The following is a 17,865-nucleotide window of genomic DNA, read 5'->3' as shown; positions in this document are numbered from 1 at the left end:
CCGCATGCGCTAGCTCCGATGTTTACCAGATAGTTAGCCGCTGTTAGCTTCGGCTAGCCGCAGTGTGTGGCTAACTGCTAGTGTTAGCATTAGCTTTCTTTCGGCGTTTTGTGAGTTAACTTTCAGTTACTAGTGTTTTGAATAAACACAAGTTTTAAGGAGTTTTACATTCAAATGCAGCTGAGCAGAAGCTATCAGGCTAATAAGCACTTAATATCAATGTGTCGCTGCAGTTAGCTGTTGTCAAATATAACAATGATATATTTTGTATAGGGGCCAGTAAAATTGACTTTGGGCAAGTATAATTGTATTGTCGAATCCTAGAGCCTCTTATATCCTTTCCTTTGGTAAAGGATGGACCAGTGTGGCCTGTGCTAAAGGAGCTAAGAAAGCACCTGATTAAGTGCAGGATGCTTTTGTCCACAATGTTAGTAAACAAGTGTTTATCAAGATTAACTTTATTGTTGCACACAAATTTGTCACGGGCACTTAACCCATGCTGCAGTCATAAAAAAACCTGTTAATATACATGTAATATGATGACAAACAATAACATTGTGTCACGCAGTGTACATAGTTAAATTATATAGCTACACACATGCACTGAAGCTATTATAGCTAATAAATGTGCGACGTTCAAAAAAATAAATGCTAGTCACCCCTGCAGTCTAACCGTCCACACTTTACACTGAACGGTACACTTAGCTTTACACAGATTTTTTTAAAGATACATTGTCATTTTTTGAGTTGATTCTTAGCAACAAAAAAAACCTTGGTTCTTTCACAAATATGTGCTCATTCATGTGTAATTACTTCCACCAACTAATCAAACTATTTTCGTAAGCGTAGAATCTGCCATTCAGAATACGTACGAGCGAGTCTCTCGAATGGCTGCAGCCATGTTGCGCCTCCATCTTTAAAATACATTAGCCAAAGAGGTACGTACCTGGACATTCAAGCTCCGGCTTTCGCGCTTTCACACTCAGTGGCACCGTGACGAATGCCAGTGGGGAAGCGGAAAAGGGAACTAAAACAACAACGCGACACGACCAAAGTTAATATTGGAGTGGCTTTTCCAAGATGGAAAGAGCTCACGAGGAGCAAGGATTTTAAAAGGGACGCCGAAGTTGCCTGCTTTCTTCTCGACAGGTAATTCAGCGTATTTGTGTAAATCCCAAGTTCCATACTTGCTTGGCTAACTGTAGCATGGTTGTGCATAACGTTGTGATTTCCCTGGCAGACAATTCACGTCATGGAGTTGTAACACAGACTAGGCTTACAGCTACAACACCTGCGTGTAAATGATGGAGATACTAAGAGCTAATTTCGGTTTCATGACATGGTCGTACTGCTCAGAGAAATATATTAAAAACGCAAACCTCCGTTGCTTCTCTCCTGTGTCTTTGAAGGCCTTCCACTCTCTTCTCATCATCTTTGGAGAGTGTCTCTTTAGTTTTTCTTTGCCTAGGAGTAGAGATGGCCCGATACCACTTTTTTGCTTCCTGATACCAATTCCGATACCTGAACTTGCGTATCGGCCGATACCGAGTACCGATCCGATACCAGTGTGTCATATATTTTATTATGTTTTAACAGCTGTATACTACTATCCCTGTATGGATGTGATATAAATTCTATCTTTGTTGTCTGTCTGGCTCAGAAACATGAACAAACACAAACAATGAATGCCGTAGAACTTTCTTTTATTCTCCAGTTTGACAGTCAGTTATAACGAAAAAAGAACATAAATAAACTACTTTAATGTAGATTTTCTTTAGGGCTTTATTACGTGGTATCGGATCGGTGCATTAACTCCAGTACTTCCCGATACCGATACCAGCGTTTTAGGCGGTATCGCAGCCGATACCGATACTGGTATCGGTATCGGAACATCTCTACCTAGGAGCTCTCACAGATCCACTGCCACCGGCTCTTTCTTTTGGTTTTTCTTTTTTCTTTTGCTTTCCCTCGCACCTCCGTTGCATCAACTGATCTCTGATTCTGCCCAAGGAGAAAAATACGTAGCCTACGCTGTAAGCATTGCCTTACACTATTAATCTCGTACAATATACAGAGTAACGATAGCAACTGATACTTTAACATTAGCTTGCATTCGTTTGGGAACCTGATAGCTGATGTTAGCAATGAAAGGGTACCAAAATAACGAAAACGTAAAACTATTATTCATTCTACATAGAGGTCATAACCAACATGTTAACTGACTAAATAACTAAATGCAATTTGTAATTGTTTTCTAAAGTAACCTCATCACTGGCAGGAGCACTCATTGATGAAGTCGTACTGGAAGCCATGTTAATCTTGGCATACGGCCACCGTAGGAGTTGAAACGCGCGCGGAATGGGAGGGGCTAGAAAGTAATATTCAGTTGGTTGTCATATACAGTTTCACCGCTAGATGGGAGAAATTCTTTCACAGCGTAGCTTTAACTAAATAAATGCTAGTCTAGCGCGTTTCAGGCATGTCACAACATTGCAGGATATTATGGTAAAATCAAGAGCTGGATACTCTACTGTTTTTTTTCAGATAGATTTTACTCATTGGCATCAGAGCTACATATAAAATGTGTCTGTATTACGTGAGACCCAGAGCAGGGGGTTTGGGTATTTTATTCATGCTGAACACGCATTTCAGTGAGTGAACAGTCAGCTGACTTCAGTCTGTATTTGTTGGCTGGAGTGAGAAACCACTGCCTTCTTTAGATAAAAACGGCAGCTGTCTTCAGGTCTGCACAGCTTTACGGCTCCACACAGAGCTTTCGCCGTAGTGTGTGTAAGTGGCCTGAAGTTTTTACTTCTACTTGGTGTGTGCGTCGGTCATTGACTCGGGCCTGTTCGGTGTGTTCCACGCCGTCGTTCCGTCCAAGGGGCAGTCCGCCTTCATTTTGCCCGATTTGAGATGTACATTTGGCGGGGCGGGCACTGCCGGCAGTCCGACTGAAATGACCCACCTGATTGGTAGAGTGCTAACCCGGAAACGGGGAGCGGGATGAGCGTGACTAGAGTCTCTCAAAATCGGAGGAAAATCTTTTAAACTGACATTTGTCGATCTGAAACGAAGACAGATTCAGCAACTGCTTGGCCTATTTCTCACTTAAAATGTTTTCAGAAACACGTTTCGGTGAACTATACTATATATTCGTCAGATCAGCTGCCAGTTTTCATTTTTGGGGCGACAATACAGATTTGCGCCCCCTGCTGTTATGGAGACGTATTACATCTCATCACTTTGGTGTGTTCCGAGGCACTTTTTTTTTGACCAACTCAGGGAGACCGATCAGTCCAACTGCCTTATCTGCCAAGGGTCGGCCGTCTGGTCGGTGTGCCTGGGTCTTAAGAGAATAGCAGGGCCGGCATGTGTGTGTGTGTGTGTGTGAGTGGGGAGTGTGTGGTAGAGCAAGTGACGGTGATTTTCTTCGGAGCATAGTGAGAGAAACAAAGTGTCTCCCCTGTGCTTTCTGAACACTGTGGGAAATCTTTAGCAGCGAAACGTAACCCTTTGCTTGATTGCATGCTGTTTATGGAGAAGGGGAAGAGTAGGGGGAAATGCCATGGCGTCGATTAAACACAGAACCATGGATCACGCTTTACATTGACCACGTTATCAGCACTACGGGAATGTGAGGAATCGTGAGGAGAAAGCAGCGTCTGAATATCTCTGCATGCTTTGATTTGTACTTTAACAGAATCCAGAGTCCAGCAGCCACAGTGGAGACCTGTTGGATTTCAGACCAGGGCCAGAACTAGAGCAGAATGGAGCAAAACAACCGGAACCCGGAGCAGCAAAGCAGCAACGTCTCCAGAAGACGAGCAGCAGGCTCGGCCTCGGATACCACCGATGTGCAGGTCAGTGTTCATGACTTCGCAAAACACTAACGACACGAGAAAGACTCTCGACGGTCCATGTATCATCCTTTTCATTCTATTGCAAGAGAGAAAATGTGGGAAAAAAGAAAATTAATTTTTTTTTTTTATCTCTGTTTCCTGCTTTCATTTTGAAGAGACTCAAACTAAACTAACTTTTTTAAATGAATTTCCTGCATGGTGCATTATGATTTCTCGTGAAAGTGACAGAACAAGAGTGAGTAGAGAGTAGCCAAATGCAGTCAGAGGAGATCTAAAACAGCCTGAAGTGGAACAGCTGGCTGGACACGACAAAAAAAACAAAATGTATCTGAAATATTAACTTTTAACTCTGCATTAAGTTATCAACTGAACTTTAATTCACTCAAATCAACTAAAGATGTTTACCTCAGCAATTAAGCGTTCATTTAGTACCAACAATGTTCAGCTAATTTCAAGGCGATCTTTACCTTGTAGCAGTGGTGAAATAAGGTAAATTATTACGCATTTACCTAAACGTAGTCATTTTAACCGTCATTTTGGACAATCATTCACATACTTAATACAATAAGAACATGGACAGGGTGCACAGATTCTTTTTAAATAAATCCTATTCACCCTGCAGTCTTGCTGGGTCTAACCGTCCCTCCGCCCCAGTCCCCGCCACTGAACGTTATACTGAATGTAGTCTCGATTTGCCAGACCTTCCTCCAAAGCATTCTGGGATGGGAGGAAAACGTGCTCTGGTTTATTGGCATTTCTTTAAACCAATCACAATCGTCTTGGGCAGTGCCGAGCACTGGAGAAAAGCAGCGGTGCCGCTGCAAAATAGGCTCGGAAGGAAATTGTTTTTGTGGAACATGTGTACGTTTAAAAGTTGTTTTAGTCGTGCAACAGTAGACTCAGATTGTCTAGCTAGCTGTCTGGATTTACCCTGCAGAGGTCTGAGAAAAGGTTAACCGTAGCCCTCATAAATCGACCAGAGTTTAAAATGCCAACACAAAGGATGCCCAAGGCAACGGAAACGAAAAGACCTAAACCAGGGACCTTTATTCTGATTGTACAGCATACAGTCTAGTTTGATTGAACGCTTAAAAATCATGTGCTCCCACACTTAATCTGCATGAGAAAAATTCTTATGAAAATGCTCACCTAGCTTGTATGTATTCCACAGAAATTATACCTCTTCATCGCTGACAAAAACAGTTAAACAGGTGTGTTTTTTTTTATACAGCTGGAGTGTTGGAAACGTTCTATAATTGGTTATACGTAAAACACATGAACGCTGATTTATTAAGGCGTAGGGCTGCACGATATTGGAAAAAACTGACATTGCAGTATCTTCCTCTCTGCGATGTATATTGCAATATGGAAAAAAAGAATTCCAGAACATTTACCAGATGACAACGAACAGCTCTATTTGGAACCAATCATTCTCGAATTACTGGCGTGATTTTGTAGGGGATTGCATCTGCATAGAAAATAAAAACGCGAACAATCCGTTCTTCAACTTTAATGGTTTACGAGCACAAAAGCAAGTGAGTACTCTTTTGAAGTGATTGTGGAGGGAGATTTATGTAGACACCATTGTATTTATATAATCCTGTGTTCGACACCTAGCGGGGCCTGCGCTGGTTGGTTGGTAGATTGATCAACATTGTTTGTCATTGGTGGTTCGCTGTGCATGCAGAGCACCCATGTCACAAACTGGCAACAATCTCTGTGTATCCAAGAACCCTTAAATCAGTGTAAATCACGTTATATCGGACACAGTGTTCTCTTGCACTCTAGGGTTAGGATACCAGCTTCGCAGCTCTGAATTGCAGTTGGGACAGACCCCTTTTTTCTTAATGGCTAACTCAATTAGCTTTAGCTTGGCTCGTAGCGGGTAACTTGCTTTTAGCCTGGCCACGCTGCGGTGAGGAATGGTCTAGAGACGTTGTGATGATGTTGCATCATCTGCTTTATTTCGTCTTTGCAGAAAACATAAAACACAGACTACTGTAGCTGCACTACCTGTGGCAAAGCATGTGCTTCACTTTGTCTGCTGTATCTGCCGCTTACTGTACTTTTCCACACGCATATGGAAGAGCCTCACTTCCCATAACACACAAGGCTTTCGTCATAGCCTACGTACTGGCCTGAAGTTTATACTTGCGTGTGTTGGCGTGTGTGTCGATTTCTTTAAGAGAATAGCAGGGGAGAGGGGAGTGTGTGGTAGAGCGAGTGAGAGAGTGATGGTGATTAGCTTCGGAGTGAGTACCGACTCTAGAGTCATAGTGAGAGAAACAAAGTGTCTCCCTTGTGCTTTCTGGCCACGGTAAGAAATCTGTAGCAGGAGAAGTTGACCCTTTCATTGATTTCATGTTTATGGAGAAGGCTGTGGCGTAATGTACCTACGTAGGTAGCCACGGCATATATTAAACGCAGAAGCTGAAATCACGCTTTAGACTACGCCACATACACATTGCGCACTAAGTGACTATTGCATCGGGCAGTGTTTCCCACAGGTTGTAAATTTACTTGTGGTGGTAGGTGGCAGAGGATGTGACGGCGCGTAATGGCTGGGTTCAGTAATAAACTAGTCGAACGAAGGTGAAAACAATGACTACACAACATTATCAGATAATTAAAGAAATAAATAACCATCTACAAATGAAAAAAATTACACTCACAGATGATAGAGATACAGATGAAAATTGTGCGACACTATGCTGCATCTGACATAATTTCAAGGTATTTATTAGGGCTGCACAATATGAGGAAAATATGTAATATGTGCCCTAACATTGAATATGGCGATAATGATATTACTTGCGAAAAATTAACATATTAAAATGCACTCAGCTCTGCCTTTCTGCTGCTTAGAATTCTGCTAAAATACAACAAATTGCTCGTCAAATTTAAAACAAATGACAGGAAGGTGTAGCCATGATTGGATCAGTTAATTAAATCATTTTTTTTTACCAAATGTTATGGTTCCGCTAATAAAATACCCGTAATACTATAGCTACTATGATCCATACAGAAAGTTACATGTTCTTATAAATCTCAACACTGTTTCCTCCCAAGTCCTGTTAAATCACATACGACTAGGGCTATCTAAAGTCAATTCTTGTTAATTTTGTTGGTTAGATCATTGCTCATTTTTTGAAGTGTTTTATCTGTGATTTGGGGATCCTAAACACGCTGTTATAGCCTTGTAACATGTCCTGTTGCACTCATCAAGCTCTCATCTATGCAGATTTCTGTCATTCAAACAACTTGTACTTTTAAAACTTTCACGGCCAATTTAATAAAATCAAAGATGCACCCTATGCCAACAGCGTCACTACATCCAACTTGTATTGCAAGCAGTGTTGGGCAGTAGCATTACTGGTTTAACTACTTCGCAACAATGTCCCCGTTTCTGATTCTAATTTTTAAGAAGCTTAAGTTAGCTCTTACATTAATCAAGTAGTGTGGTAGCATCCACACAAGCTAACATAACCTTACATTTCCCCGAGCATTCTGAAGCTCTGAAATAAAACTTCAGTCAAACACAGACACGTATAGGTACATGGATGTCCTGATGCTCTCATGTAGTAAACTACTATTGCCATGTTGATATAGCATATAGCTTGGCTTTGTGGTTTTGGCTTGTGGTTTTGGTGGTTCAATCCCAGGCTCCTCTGCCCACATGTCAAAGTGTCCCTGAGCAAGACACTGTACCCCAAGTTGCTCCCCGAATATTGTGTACATAAAGCTGTCAACTGCCCTAATAATAGGATGGGTTAAATGGCAGGAATACAATTTCACTACATTGTGCTGTGTATGTGATAATTAAGAATAAGGTTTGTTTTGCTTGCTACATTTATTTGGAAGCTAACGTCAGCTTCAGTGTAGTGAAGCTTAAGTTACTGTAGAATAACTTGCAACGTTATCTTAGCTCACTAAACTTTCCAAAGTAATTTAACATGCTTATATGGCAGTTAGGGATGTAACAATACGATTCACTGTAATAAGTTCAAGATTCAACATTTTTGAACAGAAGGAAATTACTGAAACATATTCCTTTATTCATAAACGGTGCAAAAGTGCAACTGAAATTGTGTTTTATATTTAATAACAAAAAATTAAAAAGATTTAAAAAGGCATGGTTAAACTTTAATTATTTAAAATGTATAACAATTAAAAAACAATAACTTATAACAACAACTTGTTTCATTAGGTATTGGCTCTTATTGACAAAAAGAAGAAACACTGGATGGCAGAAGGGGATTTTACAACAGCATTGAACGCAACACATGCTAACGTAACCAGACCCAAATGCAACACTCCCCTCACGGTTGTTCATCCAACGGCATAGATATACACTTAGATACCGCTTCTGGCTGTGTGAGATGTATCTGTGCTGCTGCCATTTTTACATGGACATCTGACCAGCTTGCTCATACAGACTCACTGAAAAAGACAGACTTCCGTGTGACATTTGTGGTGCTTTTAGATGTTAATGCGAAAAAAATACCTAATTTAATAACATGGATGACATTTCACAGATGGAAAAGGTCTTTCACAGTATTGTGATGTTATGAACATGTTTAATTTTATATCACAAGATGTCATTTTAATCTTCTCCTTTTAGGCTGACATAAAGTTAAGTTATTGTCCTGATACTGAATTTAGCAAACACTAGCTTGTGTCACATTAAGTGTTTTTAATAGTGAGTAATATATCAGTAAGATGCTAAAACAGATGTTTGTCATGTGTGTATTGTTAAAGCAGTAGCTCTGCGGCTGAACTGCTGTTCCTCGAGTGGCCGCTTGTGGTGAGTCAATCCCTATAGACTCCCATGTTAAAAACATTCACAGCAGAAATTAATAAATAAACCAATAAATACACAGCCTGGTACAAAGAACAGTTTGAGTATCTATAGAATTTCCACCTTCATAACAACTGTACAGGGTTTGATTGTTTTTTATAACTTACCCCTTTAATTGTTTTAAGGCTTAATGCTGCATACTAGAGATGCACCGATTAAACTTTCTAGGCCGATTCAGATTTCCGATTTTTCATTGAGTTTGACCTGCCGATACCGATTTTAGCCAATTCCGATTTCATATTTTCTAACCACTTTACAGCACACACAAATATTTTAATGCTGTCAAAAGATTAAAATATTTAATTGCGAATAATCGCATTAATGTCATAGTTAACTCACGATTAATCGCAATTAATCACACATTTTTATCTATTCTAAATGTCCCTTGATTTCTTTTTGTCCCATTATATCTTTTTTTATTTTAATGCTCTTATCAACATGGAAAAGTGGATTGGCTTGCTTTGTGCACATTTTTTTTTTTTTATTGAAAACAACATTGGCATATACGTAGTGTTCAATTTCACACTAACATTCTCACTTGGAACTAATATGTCACATAATGTAACACTGTTACCTCCATTTTCCACTGCAGATAGTACTGCCTCATGCCTGAGGCGAGTGTGGCTGGTCGTCATAGCGACTATGGTTTCCCCCGACTCATTTCCTGGTTCTCGTTCTCCATAACCAACGTAAAATCAAGGAGAGGCTTAACATATCCTGCTACAGGTTTCTACAGAAAGAACAGAGGAGGCTCCCAAGCCCAAACAAGTGTGTGCGGCCGCAGCGTGTGTCTGTTTTGTTTCTGGTCTGTGAAATTACGAATCCCACTATGGCCACGCCAAGACCCGCCCTTCAATCACTACTGTTGGCCAGGCGTCCAAGGTAACGTAACCCCATTTGTTCAGGTCCTATCCCCTGACAAATCCGCTATCCTAACCACCAATGAAGCTGCTTTGTAGGGCGGGTCTTGGCATGGCCATAGTGGGATTCATAATTTTGCTTCCGGTCTAGCTAGATCCGAAAGAACGTTAATCCTTCTTTAACTGTCTATGCGTTAATCGCGCGATAAATAAATTGTCGGCATTAAAATGGGTTTGCGTTAACGGCGTTAACGCCGTTAACGCCGTTAACGCCGTTAACGCGTTAAACTGACAGCCCTAAAATATTTCTTTTCTATCTTTTATTTAATAGAACATTTTACATTTTCATAGAACATAGAAAATTTTTTGAACATATAATCGATCACTATAAAATAGAACAATACAAATTACTCCTGGTGTGGGAAAATCACACACATCTAAAGTGCAAGGTTAGAACCATTTCCTTCTTTTCACATCCAATATCCAACTAAAAAAAAAATATATATATATATATATATATATATATACACACACACACACACACTGTACAGGCCAAAAGTGAAGGCATCAAAACTATGAATGAACATATATGGAATTATGTACTTAACAAAAAAGTGTGAAATAACTGAAAACATGTCTTATATTTTAGATTCCTCAAAGTAGCCACCCTTTGCCCTGATTACTGCTTTGCACACTCTTGGCATTCTCTTGATGAGCTTCAAGAGGTAGTCACCTGAAATGGTTTTCCAACAGTCTTGAAAGAGTTCCCAGAGATGCTTAGCACTTGTTGGCCCTTTTGCCTTCACTCTGCGGTCCAGCTCACATCAAACCATCTTGATTAGGTTCATGTCCGGTTACTGTGGAGGCCAGGTCATCTGGCGCAGCACTCCATCACTCTCCTTCTTGGTCAAATAACCCTTACACAGCCTGGAGGTGTGTTTGGGGTCATTGTTCTGTTGAAAAAGAAATGATGGTCCAACTAAACGCAAACCGGATGGGATGGCATGTAACTGCAGGATGCTGTGGTAGCCATGCTGGTTCAGTATGCCTTCAATTTTGAATAAATCCCCAACAGTGTCCCCAGCAAAGCACCATCACACCTCCTCTATGCTTCATGGTGGGAACCAGGCATGTAGAATCCATCTGTTCACCTTTTCTGTGTCGCACAAAGACACTGCGGTTGGAACCAAAGATCTCAAATTTGGACTCATCAGACCAAAGTACAGATTTCCACTGGTCTAATGTCCATTCCATTCCAGTCCGTTTCTTGGCCCAAACAAATCTCTTCTGCTTGTTTCCTCTCCTTAGCAGTGGTTTCCTAGCAGCTACTTGACCATGAAGGCCTGATTCGTGCAGTCTCCTCTTAACAGTTGTTCTAGAGATGTGTCTGCTGCTAGAACTCTGTGTGGCATTCATCTGGTCTCTAATCTGAGCTGCTGTTAACTTGCGATTTCTGAGGCATTTCATAAACAGCTGATGGAGCGGAGGTTTGCTGATGTTGCACAATGTTAATCATGCGGCACCCGAGTGAATTTGACTGGCATATGTCAGACTGACCGGCAGGTCGCCGGTCATGGCCAGTCAAGTGAAAATTGGCTGATTCCGGTCACCGGCCAGTTAATCGGTCCATCTCTACTGCGTACTCTTACTATCTACACAAGACAAGGTATTTTGTTATGAAAACCCACATTTTTTTATTTAACAAATCCTGTATCATGTCTGGTATTTGTAAAAAAAATAATAAATAAAATCAATTGGAAATTCAGCAAGAAATTATGATTTATATCAGAATCAGAAAAAGGTTAATTGCCGCAATAAGTACACTTATATAGAATTATTTATTTATTTGACAGACAATGCACAGTTCCTTACCAGTACCAGAGTTAGCTATAAGCTAATTTTTTCACTGTAGTCCCTTTGCAGGAAACTGAGAATAACATCTCCGTCAAAAGGGAAACCTAACACTGGAGTATAAAAATGCTAACACAGCAGTAAAGGATAACAATCAAATCTGCCAAACATAAACAAATAAACATATTGAACATTAATATAAAAAAAACAATAAATACAGAAAACAAATATATATATATATATATATATATATATATATATATATATATATATATATATACAAAATAACTGTTGCATAAGAAAACAAAAAAGAGGCTCCTGCCTGATAGACATACATGCATTAGGAGGGGTGGCATGTTCATCCCAAAATGGCAGCCACGTTGACGTATTGCTCCAATAAACAGCACTGGCCAATGCGATATCTTTTGTATCCAGTGCTGGGTGGTATTACCAAAAATTGGTATAATGGTATTTCTTAACATTCTGGGCCTTTATATTGATTTTTATTTGCTTATTCTACTGTAAGTACATGGAATACAAAAACATTTCAATGTCATCATGTTTACTTAAAGCTTTGATTACTAAAGGGTTTGCTTGGCTCCATAACATTATACAATAACAGTATATTGAAAGAGAATGCATGAAACTGTTACATAATCTGAACAATGTTTATTGTGCAAACTGCAAAGTAGTAAAATTAACTTCAATAATCAAATACACATACCAACAACCTTAACATTGCTTTCTTTTCAAAACAAAATAGTTGTAAGATTACTGTATAAACAGTATCTTGACCAGGGGTAACGTTATGTAGTTCCGCTGTCAGCTTGCTTCGGTGTCGTTTGAATGTTACTAGTTTGCAAAAGCATTTCGCAGAGGCAAGACGTCTTATATCCAGTGTTTTAATCAATTGCTCTGAACCCATTTTCTTGAGGGTCTGTAGCGGGACCGTAGGTGGATTGTTATTGTATTCATAATGTTGCTGCATGCTTGAGGTGACTGGTCTTAGCCTTAGCGCGACCGAGTAACGTTAACGCGACCGAGTAACGTTAGCACGACTGGCAACAATGGTGGACAGCAGACGGTTCCTCTCTTGGGCACACATTGATCTGCTGTATCTATCTATTTATCCTCTATCTTTCTTCTCTGTTCTTGAATGTGCAGTAGCGACCGGAGCCTTTCCCAGTTTAACAGACAGCCAATCAGATGGTCTTGTGGGCGGGACACTAAAAGTAGGGTTGGTAAGGTTGAGAAGCTAGCAACATTTGAAAATAGCATCTCTTCTGGGCTTCGTTTGACCCCTCCCCCTGGCTCCCCCCACACAGATGTGAACGAGCACCACTTCAAAGTGAGGCGCCGCTTTGCTCTGTAGAGAATATAGAAAGACACCCACAATGAACAAGAGTAACGTTACCATTTCACTGGCGCAAATATTTAGTACCAATATCTTTGATAACTCGTTATGTATGTGTCGCACATCAAAGAGAACACTTCACTTCTACATCAAGCTAATGTTACTCACTGGTCGGAGAGAGAGACTGTGAAACAATTTTTGATACAGCAGGGAGAGGTGGTCTCATCGATCCGTGTTTCCACAGTTTCAACATCTAATTATCCTTGTCATAACTACAAAATAACAAAGAAAAACGCAGAGCCTGCATCAGCACTTTTATAAAAAGCCAATATGTAAATGACATGCTGTGTATTGAACTCTGGCTCATACATGAGAAGTGTAGATTACTCACAGCAGGGATACAACGCAACCGACCAATCAAAACGTTCGGCCTAAACGTTTGATTGTTCAGAGTAATGTGAAGTTTTATGTTTTATCTAATTCATGTTATTTTACAAATAACATTATATGGCAATGGCCACCTTGGAAAGTGTATAATATAAGGATTGTGTCAATATTTTTAAGATATATTTTTACATTAGGCAATTTAGCCACTGTCGGCATTCTGGGTAGTTAATGGGAAAACAATGGGGTATCTTTTTTTTTGGCTTCTCCCCTCAACAATGTTTTACCTTTTTAACAAGTTTTGTTGTTTAAAAGAAAAAATAGTGACTAAACAAAAAGGACTCAGCAAAAATGTCTCTTAACAGCTGAGATGGATCGCACAACGCTGCAGTGTTTTACCATTGCACTGCATAAATGGTGTGGATGCCCATACGTTATCCACGCTTCTATGTCCATGTTATTTATGGTTTGACATGGCTTGCTTCACCTTGGCATCTCACTGACTGTCTCTCTCTGATTTTGTAGAAACAAAGAGGAAGAGGGGGACTCGGATGTCATAGCTGTGAGCACTGTGACAAGTCCTTCAGAACAGCTACAAATTTAAAGATTCATCGGAGAGTTCACACTGGAGAAAAACCGTACATCTGTGACAAATGTGGGAAAACGTTTTCTCGGAGTGGTAACTTAAAAAACCACTACCGCATTCACACTGGAGAGAAACCATACAGCTGTGGCGAATGTGGGAGAACTTTTTCTTCTAGTACTACCCTAAACAACCATCAACGCATTCACACAGGAGAGAAACCGTACAGCTGTGACCTATGCAAGAGAAGGTTTTCTCGGAGCGGTCACCTTAAAGGCCACCAACGCATTCACACTGGAGAGAAACATACTGATCTAAAGTACTGGTGTGACCAGTGTGGGGCAGCGTTCACAAGTTTAGGTGGCTTCAAAATTCATCACCGCATTCATACAGGAGAGAAACCGTACAGCTGTGACCAATGTAGTGCAGTTTTTAGACTGTCAGGTAGCTTCAAAATGCATCAACGCATACACACAGGGGAGAAACCGTACAGATGTATCCAATGTGGTGCAGCTTTTGCACGGTCAGACAGCTTCAAAACCCATCAACGCATTCACACTGGAGATAAACCTTACAGGTGTGACCAATGTGATGCAGCATTCGTACAGTTGAATCACTTGAAAGTCCATCAACGCATTCATACTGGAGAGAAACCCTACAGCTGTAACCTATGTGGCAAAAGTTTCACCAATCAAAGTAACCTAAAGTCCCACCAACGTGTTCATTCTGCAAAGAAATGAGCTGTCAATTGCCGACAATCAAAATGGTTTCTAATTGGTTAATATTTGGAATACGTTTTATTTGGATACTTTTTTAGTTTTGGAATAGCTGTGACAATTTACAAAAACAATTTCTTCCTCAAATATGAGTTTGTTTATGTGAATTCTTACTGCTAATAGTACTTAGTGGTGAAACGATCCATGGTCTGTACGGATCTACACTCACGGTCGGAATGCATGCTCTGTGAAGGTTTGCTGTGAAAAGATACAGGCAACGCAATGTCTGTTCACGTGAACGTCGCATGTTAAAATCTGGTGCTAATATGGCACCGGTGCCTGGTATCTATAGGACGGCATTGCAACACAGATTTCAGTGCCTCATTTTGGTGCCATTTCAATGTTTGTGCTGCTCTCTGATCCCCCGAAACCAACGTTAGAAGCAACAGAAGCATCGCTGCAAAGTCGCGCTAGTTAACATTAACATTAGTGTTACGCTTGGCGGCAGGTAACTTGGATGTTAACCTACAGAAGCTAGTAGCTGGATTAAACACGGTTAAAATGTTGACAGCTAAATGGTGTAAAAGTGTGATTGTATGTCACTGTGGAGGTTTCCAACACTGGGACGTCTGCCGCTAAAACTGAGCTAAAAGACACAAACTAGCACTTGGTCACTGCTGAATAACAACACTGACGTGACTAAATGGTGCGTTTACTTGAAACTGGTATACCTCATGGTGCATTCAAAGTTATTGTAAAATACCACTTTCTCGTCTGTTTTTGTCCTCCAACACCAATTTATTGGTGAAATAACTAATTGTTAAAAGTTATTATTACATTTGTAATAAGTCATTTACATTCCCCCCCTTTTTTGCTAATCCGAAAATGTATCCGATGCTTGACTCAAGATGTTAATCCGATCTGATCTGTTGGTTTTGTGATCCGTTGCACCTCTAATTATCTGTAACCAGTGTTGGCAGCTAATGTTAGCTAACTAACGTTAACTTTAGTCAGCGGCCATTAGCAATCGGTCCCTCCATAACTCATGTTTTAGTTAATGTAATAAAGATCTTAATATTGCAACTAATCTGCCTTGCTCAGTAACTTCGGGAACATTGACAACTACGATTTTCATTTTGCAAAACAATAAATTATGTATTCATTAACCATTTATTCATTAATCTGTCTTTTATTCCCAAAGAACCTTGGGGTAAATGTTGCTAGCCACTTATCCAGTAATGTCATCCAAGCTTGTTTTGTTGTTCAATTAAGAAACCTCTCCGAGATCAGACACAAAAAAATCCTACATGTTTTTCTATCATCACGCTTGGGTTATTATAATTCTATTTTACCTATTTAAACCTGAGCTGAGTTCTGGATGAATTGCAATTGGTAGACTGAATAGTCTAACAATGGCAATTCATCCAGAACTCAGCAGTCAAATTATTAACTAAATCTAAGAGGTTCTGTCAGGTCACTCCAATTAACAATTGTATTAATTAACATTTTTTAACTGCAAATTAACATTATCTAACTGTAACTTAACATTCTAGTACTGCAACATAAGTGTTTCTCAATACCAAGTATGCCAAGTTCGAACTTGTGAGCTTTGTAGTTCAGACTAGGCAAGTTCAAAATTCCGGAGAACGGGAGGACTTGATAACGTCACTATCTCAGCTCGTCTCGGCACACCTCTGGAGCAACTAGGAGTTAAGTGTCTTGCTCAGGGATACGTTGGTTGATCTATCGCAGTGGGAATTGAACCCTGGTCTCCCATTCCAAAGTCGTGTCATATCCACTGCACCATCACCACTATGATAGTTGAAGATGTGAGTTTTAGAAAAAGTACACCTGTGAGCAATTTCTTTACTGTAATGTATATTTACAATAAAACGAAATATGATATAACAAGCCTCTTTTCGTTTTCATTTTAAACATTTTTGAAATATTTTTGTTAGTTTTCCATAATCTGTTGTAAGTGCAGGTACATTAGCTTTAAATAGGTAATGCTACAAAGAGACATGAAAGTGCAGGTTCAAGATTTTTTTTTTTTTATCCGAGGTATAGTTGCAAGAGATGTTTTAGCCTTCGGCGGAAGATGCGTAGGCTTTTGGCCATCCTGATGTCGATAGGGAGCTCTTGTTTCTATATAATGGCATTAATAATACACAAACCTGTACAGGTAAACAGTTTATATGACAGTACAGAGTTTCAGTTATGGGCAACATTCAATGTATTAGAAGTAAAAATATGTATGTTGCTTATACTGCTTGGTTCATGGGCACTGTGCTATGGTTGCTCCTGGGATGGGTTAAATGCAGAGGACAAGTTTCACTGTACTAAATTGTACGTGTGATTAATAAAGTATACCCTTGTCCTTGACAACTCAGTAATTACTGCTTTATTTACTGCAAAAGTTAAGTTCACACTTTCGGATTGTAGCCCTGATTTTCCACTTGCCGAGAGAAATCAAAGAACTTTAACCAAATGTAATGTGTGATTCCCCCCCAGTCATGAAGTGTGCAAACCACAACACTCCTGAGTACAAGACAGGCGTGTAGTGTGAACAGTACAGTGATCTTAACTTTGAAAGTCCTGTAGTGTGACCAAAGCTTAACAAAAGCCAACCTGACAGAATTTAAGCACCAGTTCTTTTTATTTATTTTTTTGTCAGCCTCAAATTGATCACTAAGCAACCTGTAAACTGTATTTGGATTGGATGTCTTGATTCATCTACCTACAAGTCATTATAAGAAGTGTAGACTGAGCTTAGTAGCGCACTTCAGTCATTTGTACTGAAAGGGAGAGGCAACTCTCAAACCTAGCTCATCTCATTCAGTTTTGCTTCACCCTAAATCCTTAAAGGCTGCCTTTTAAATTTTTTTAAAGGAAAGACACTTAAAGACTGAATTAGCGTTAAGTTGCACTTAGATAAAATGAGATTAACATTATTACAAAAATATTTTCCTCTGACCTCCTTTTCTTTATGCAGTGCAGACTACAGTGCCTTCATCACCGAGGGAAAGTGAGGCCAGATGTCAGGAGACAGAGAGCAGCACTCAAGAGAGTGGACGTCAGGGCCAGGCAGGGGACCCAGGGACAATAAACATAACATTTCTGAAGAGCAATTTTTGAAGGGGACACAAATAATACAGCCACAATTATACTTGTAGAGGACATGTGTACACAGTTGATAATACACACAATATTTTATTTTAATGTTCTCTGCTCTTGTAACATTTTTTATATATCTGATTGTATATATATTTTGGCACATTTATATATACTATATTATTATAACAACATGAGTGAAAGAGAAAATTGTATTTCTCAGTTGCACAAATCCTTCATTAGAACATTTGAAAAACACACTTAAGAGAATCCAGTTAAGTAACT

General features: G+C 39.7%; 1 protein-coding gene across 3 annotated transcripts in view; it reads left to right on the top strand.

The window, feature by feature from the left end:
- The window catches only part of LOC114550733 (zinc finger protein 239-like), an 18,133-nt gene extending 2,493 nt beyond the window's left edge, over positions 1 to 15,640 (top strand). For 2 of the 3 annotated variants that reach the window (XM_028571525.1, XM_028571523.1), the window contains exons 2-3: positions 3,704 to 3,863; positions 13,696 to 15,640. In XM_028571525.1, coding sequence (XP_028427326.1) covers positions 3,771 to 3,863; positions 13,696 to 14,493 — 891 coding nt within the window. In that variant the 5' untranslated portion in view covers positions 3,704 to 3,770 and the 3' untranslated portion in view covers positions 14,494 to 15,640. Of the gene's footprint in view, positions 1 to 1,121; positions 1,150 to 3,703; positions 3,864 to 13,695 lie in introns of those variants that run through there. The other variant, XM_028571524.1, reaches the window with a different exon arrangement.
- The last annotated feature ends 2,225 nt before the right edge of the window (positions 15,641 to 17,865 follow it).

This window comes from Perca flavescens, chromosome 24 (assembly GCF_004354835.1).
Source record: "Perca flavescens isolate YP-PL-M2 chromosome 24, PFLA_1.0, whole genome shotgun sequence".
Classification (NCBI taxonomy): domain Eukaryota; kingdom Metazoa; phylum Chordata; class Actinopteri; order Perciformes; family Percidae; genus Perca; species Perca flavescens.
This window is presented reverse-complemented; position numbering and strand designations above follow the sequence as displayed.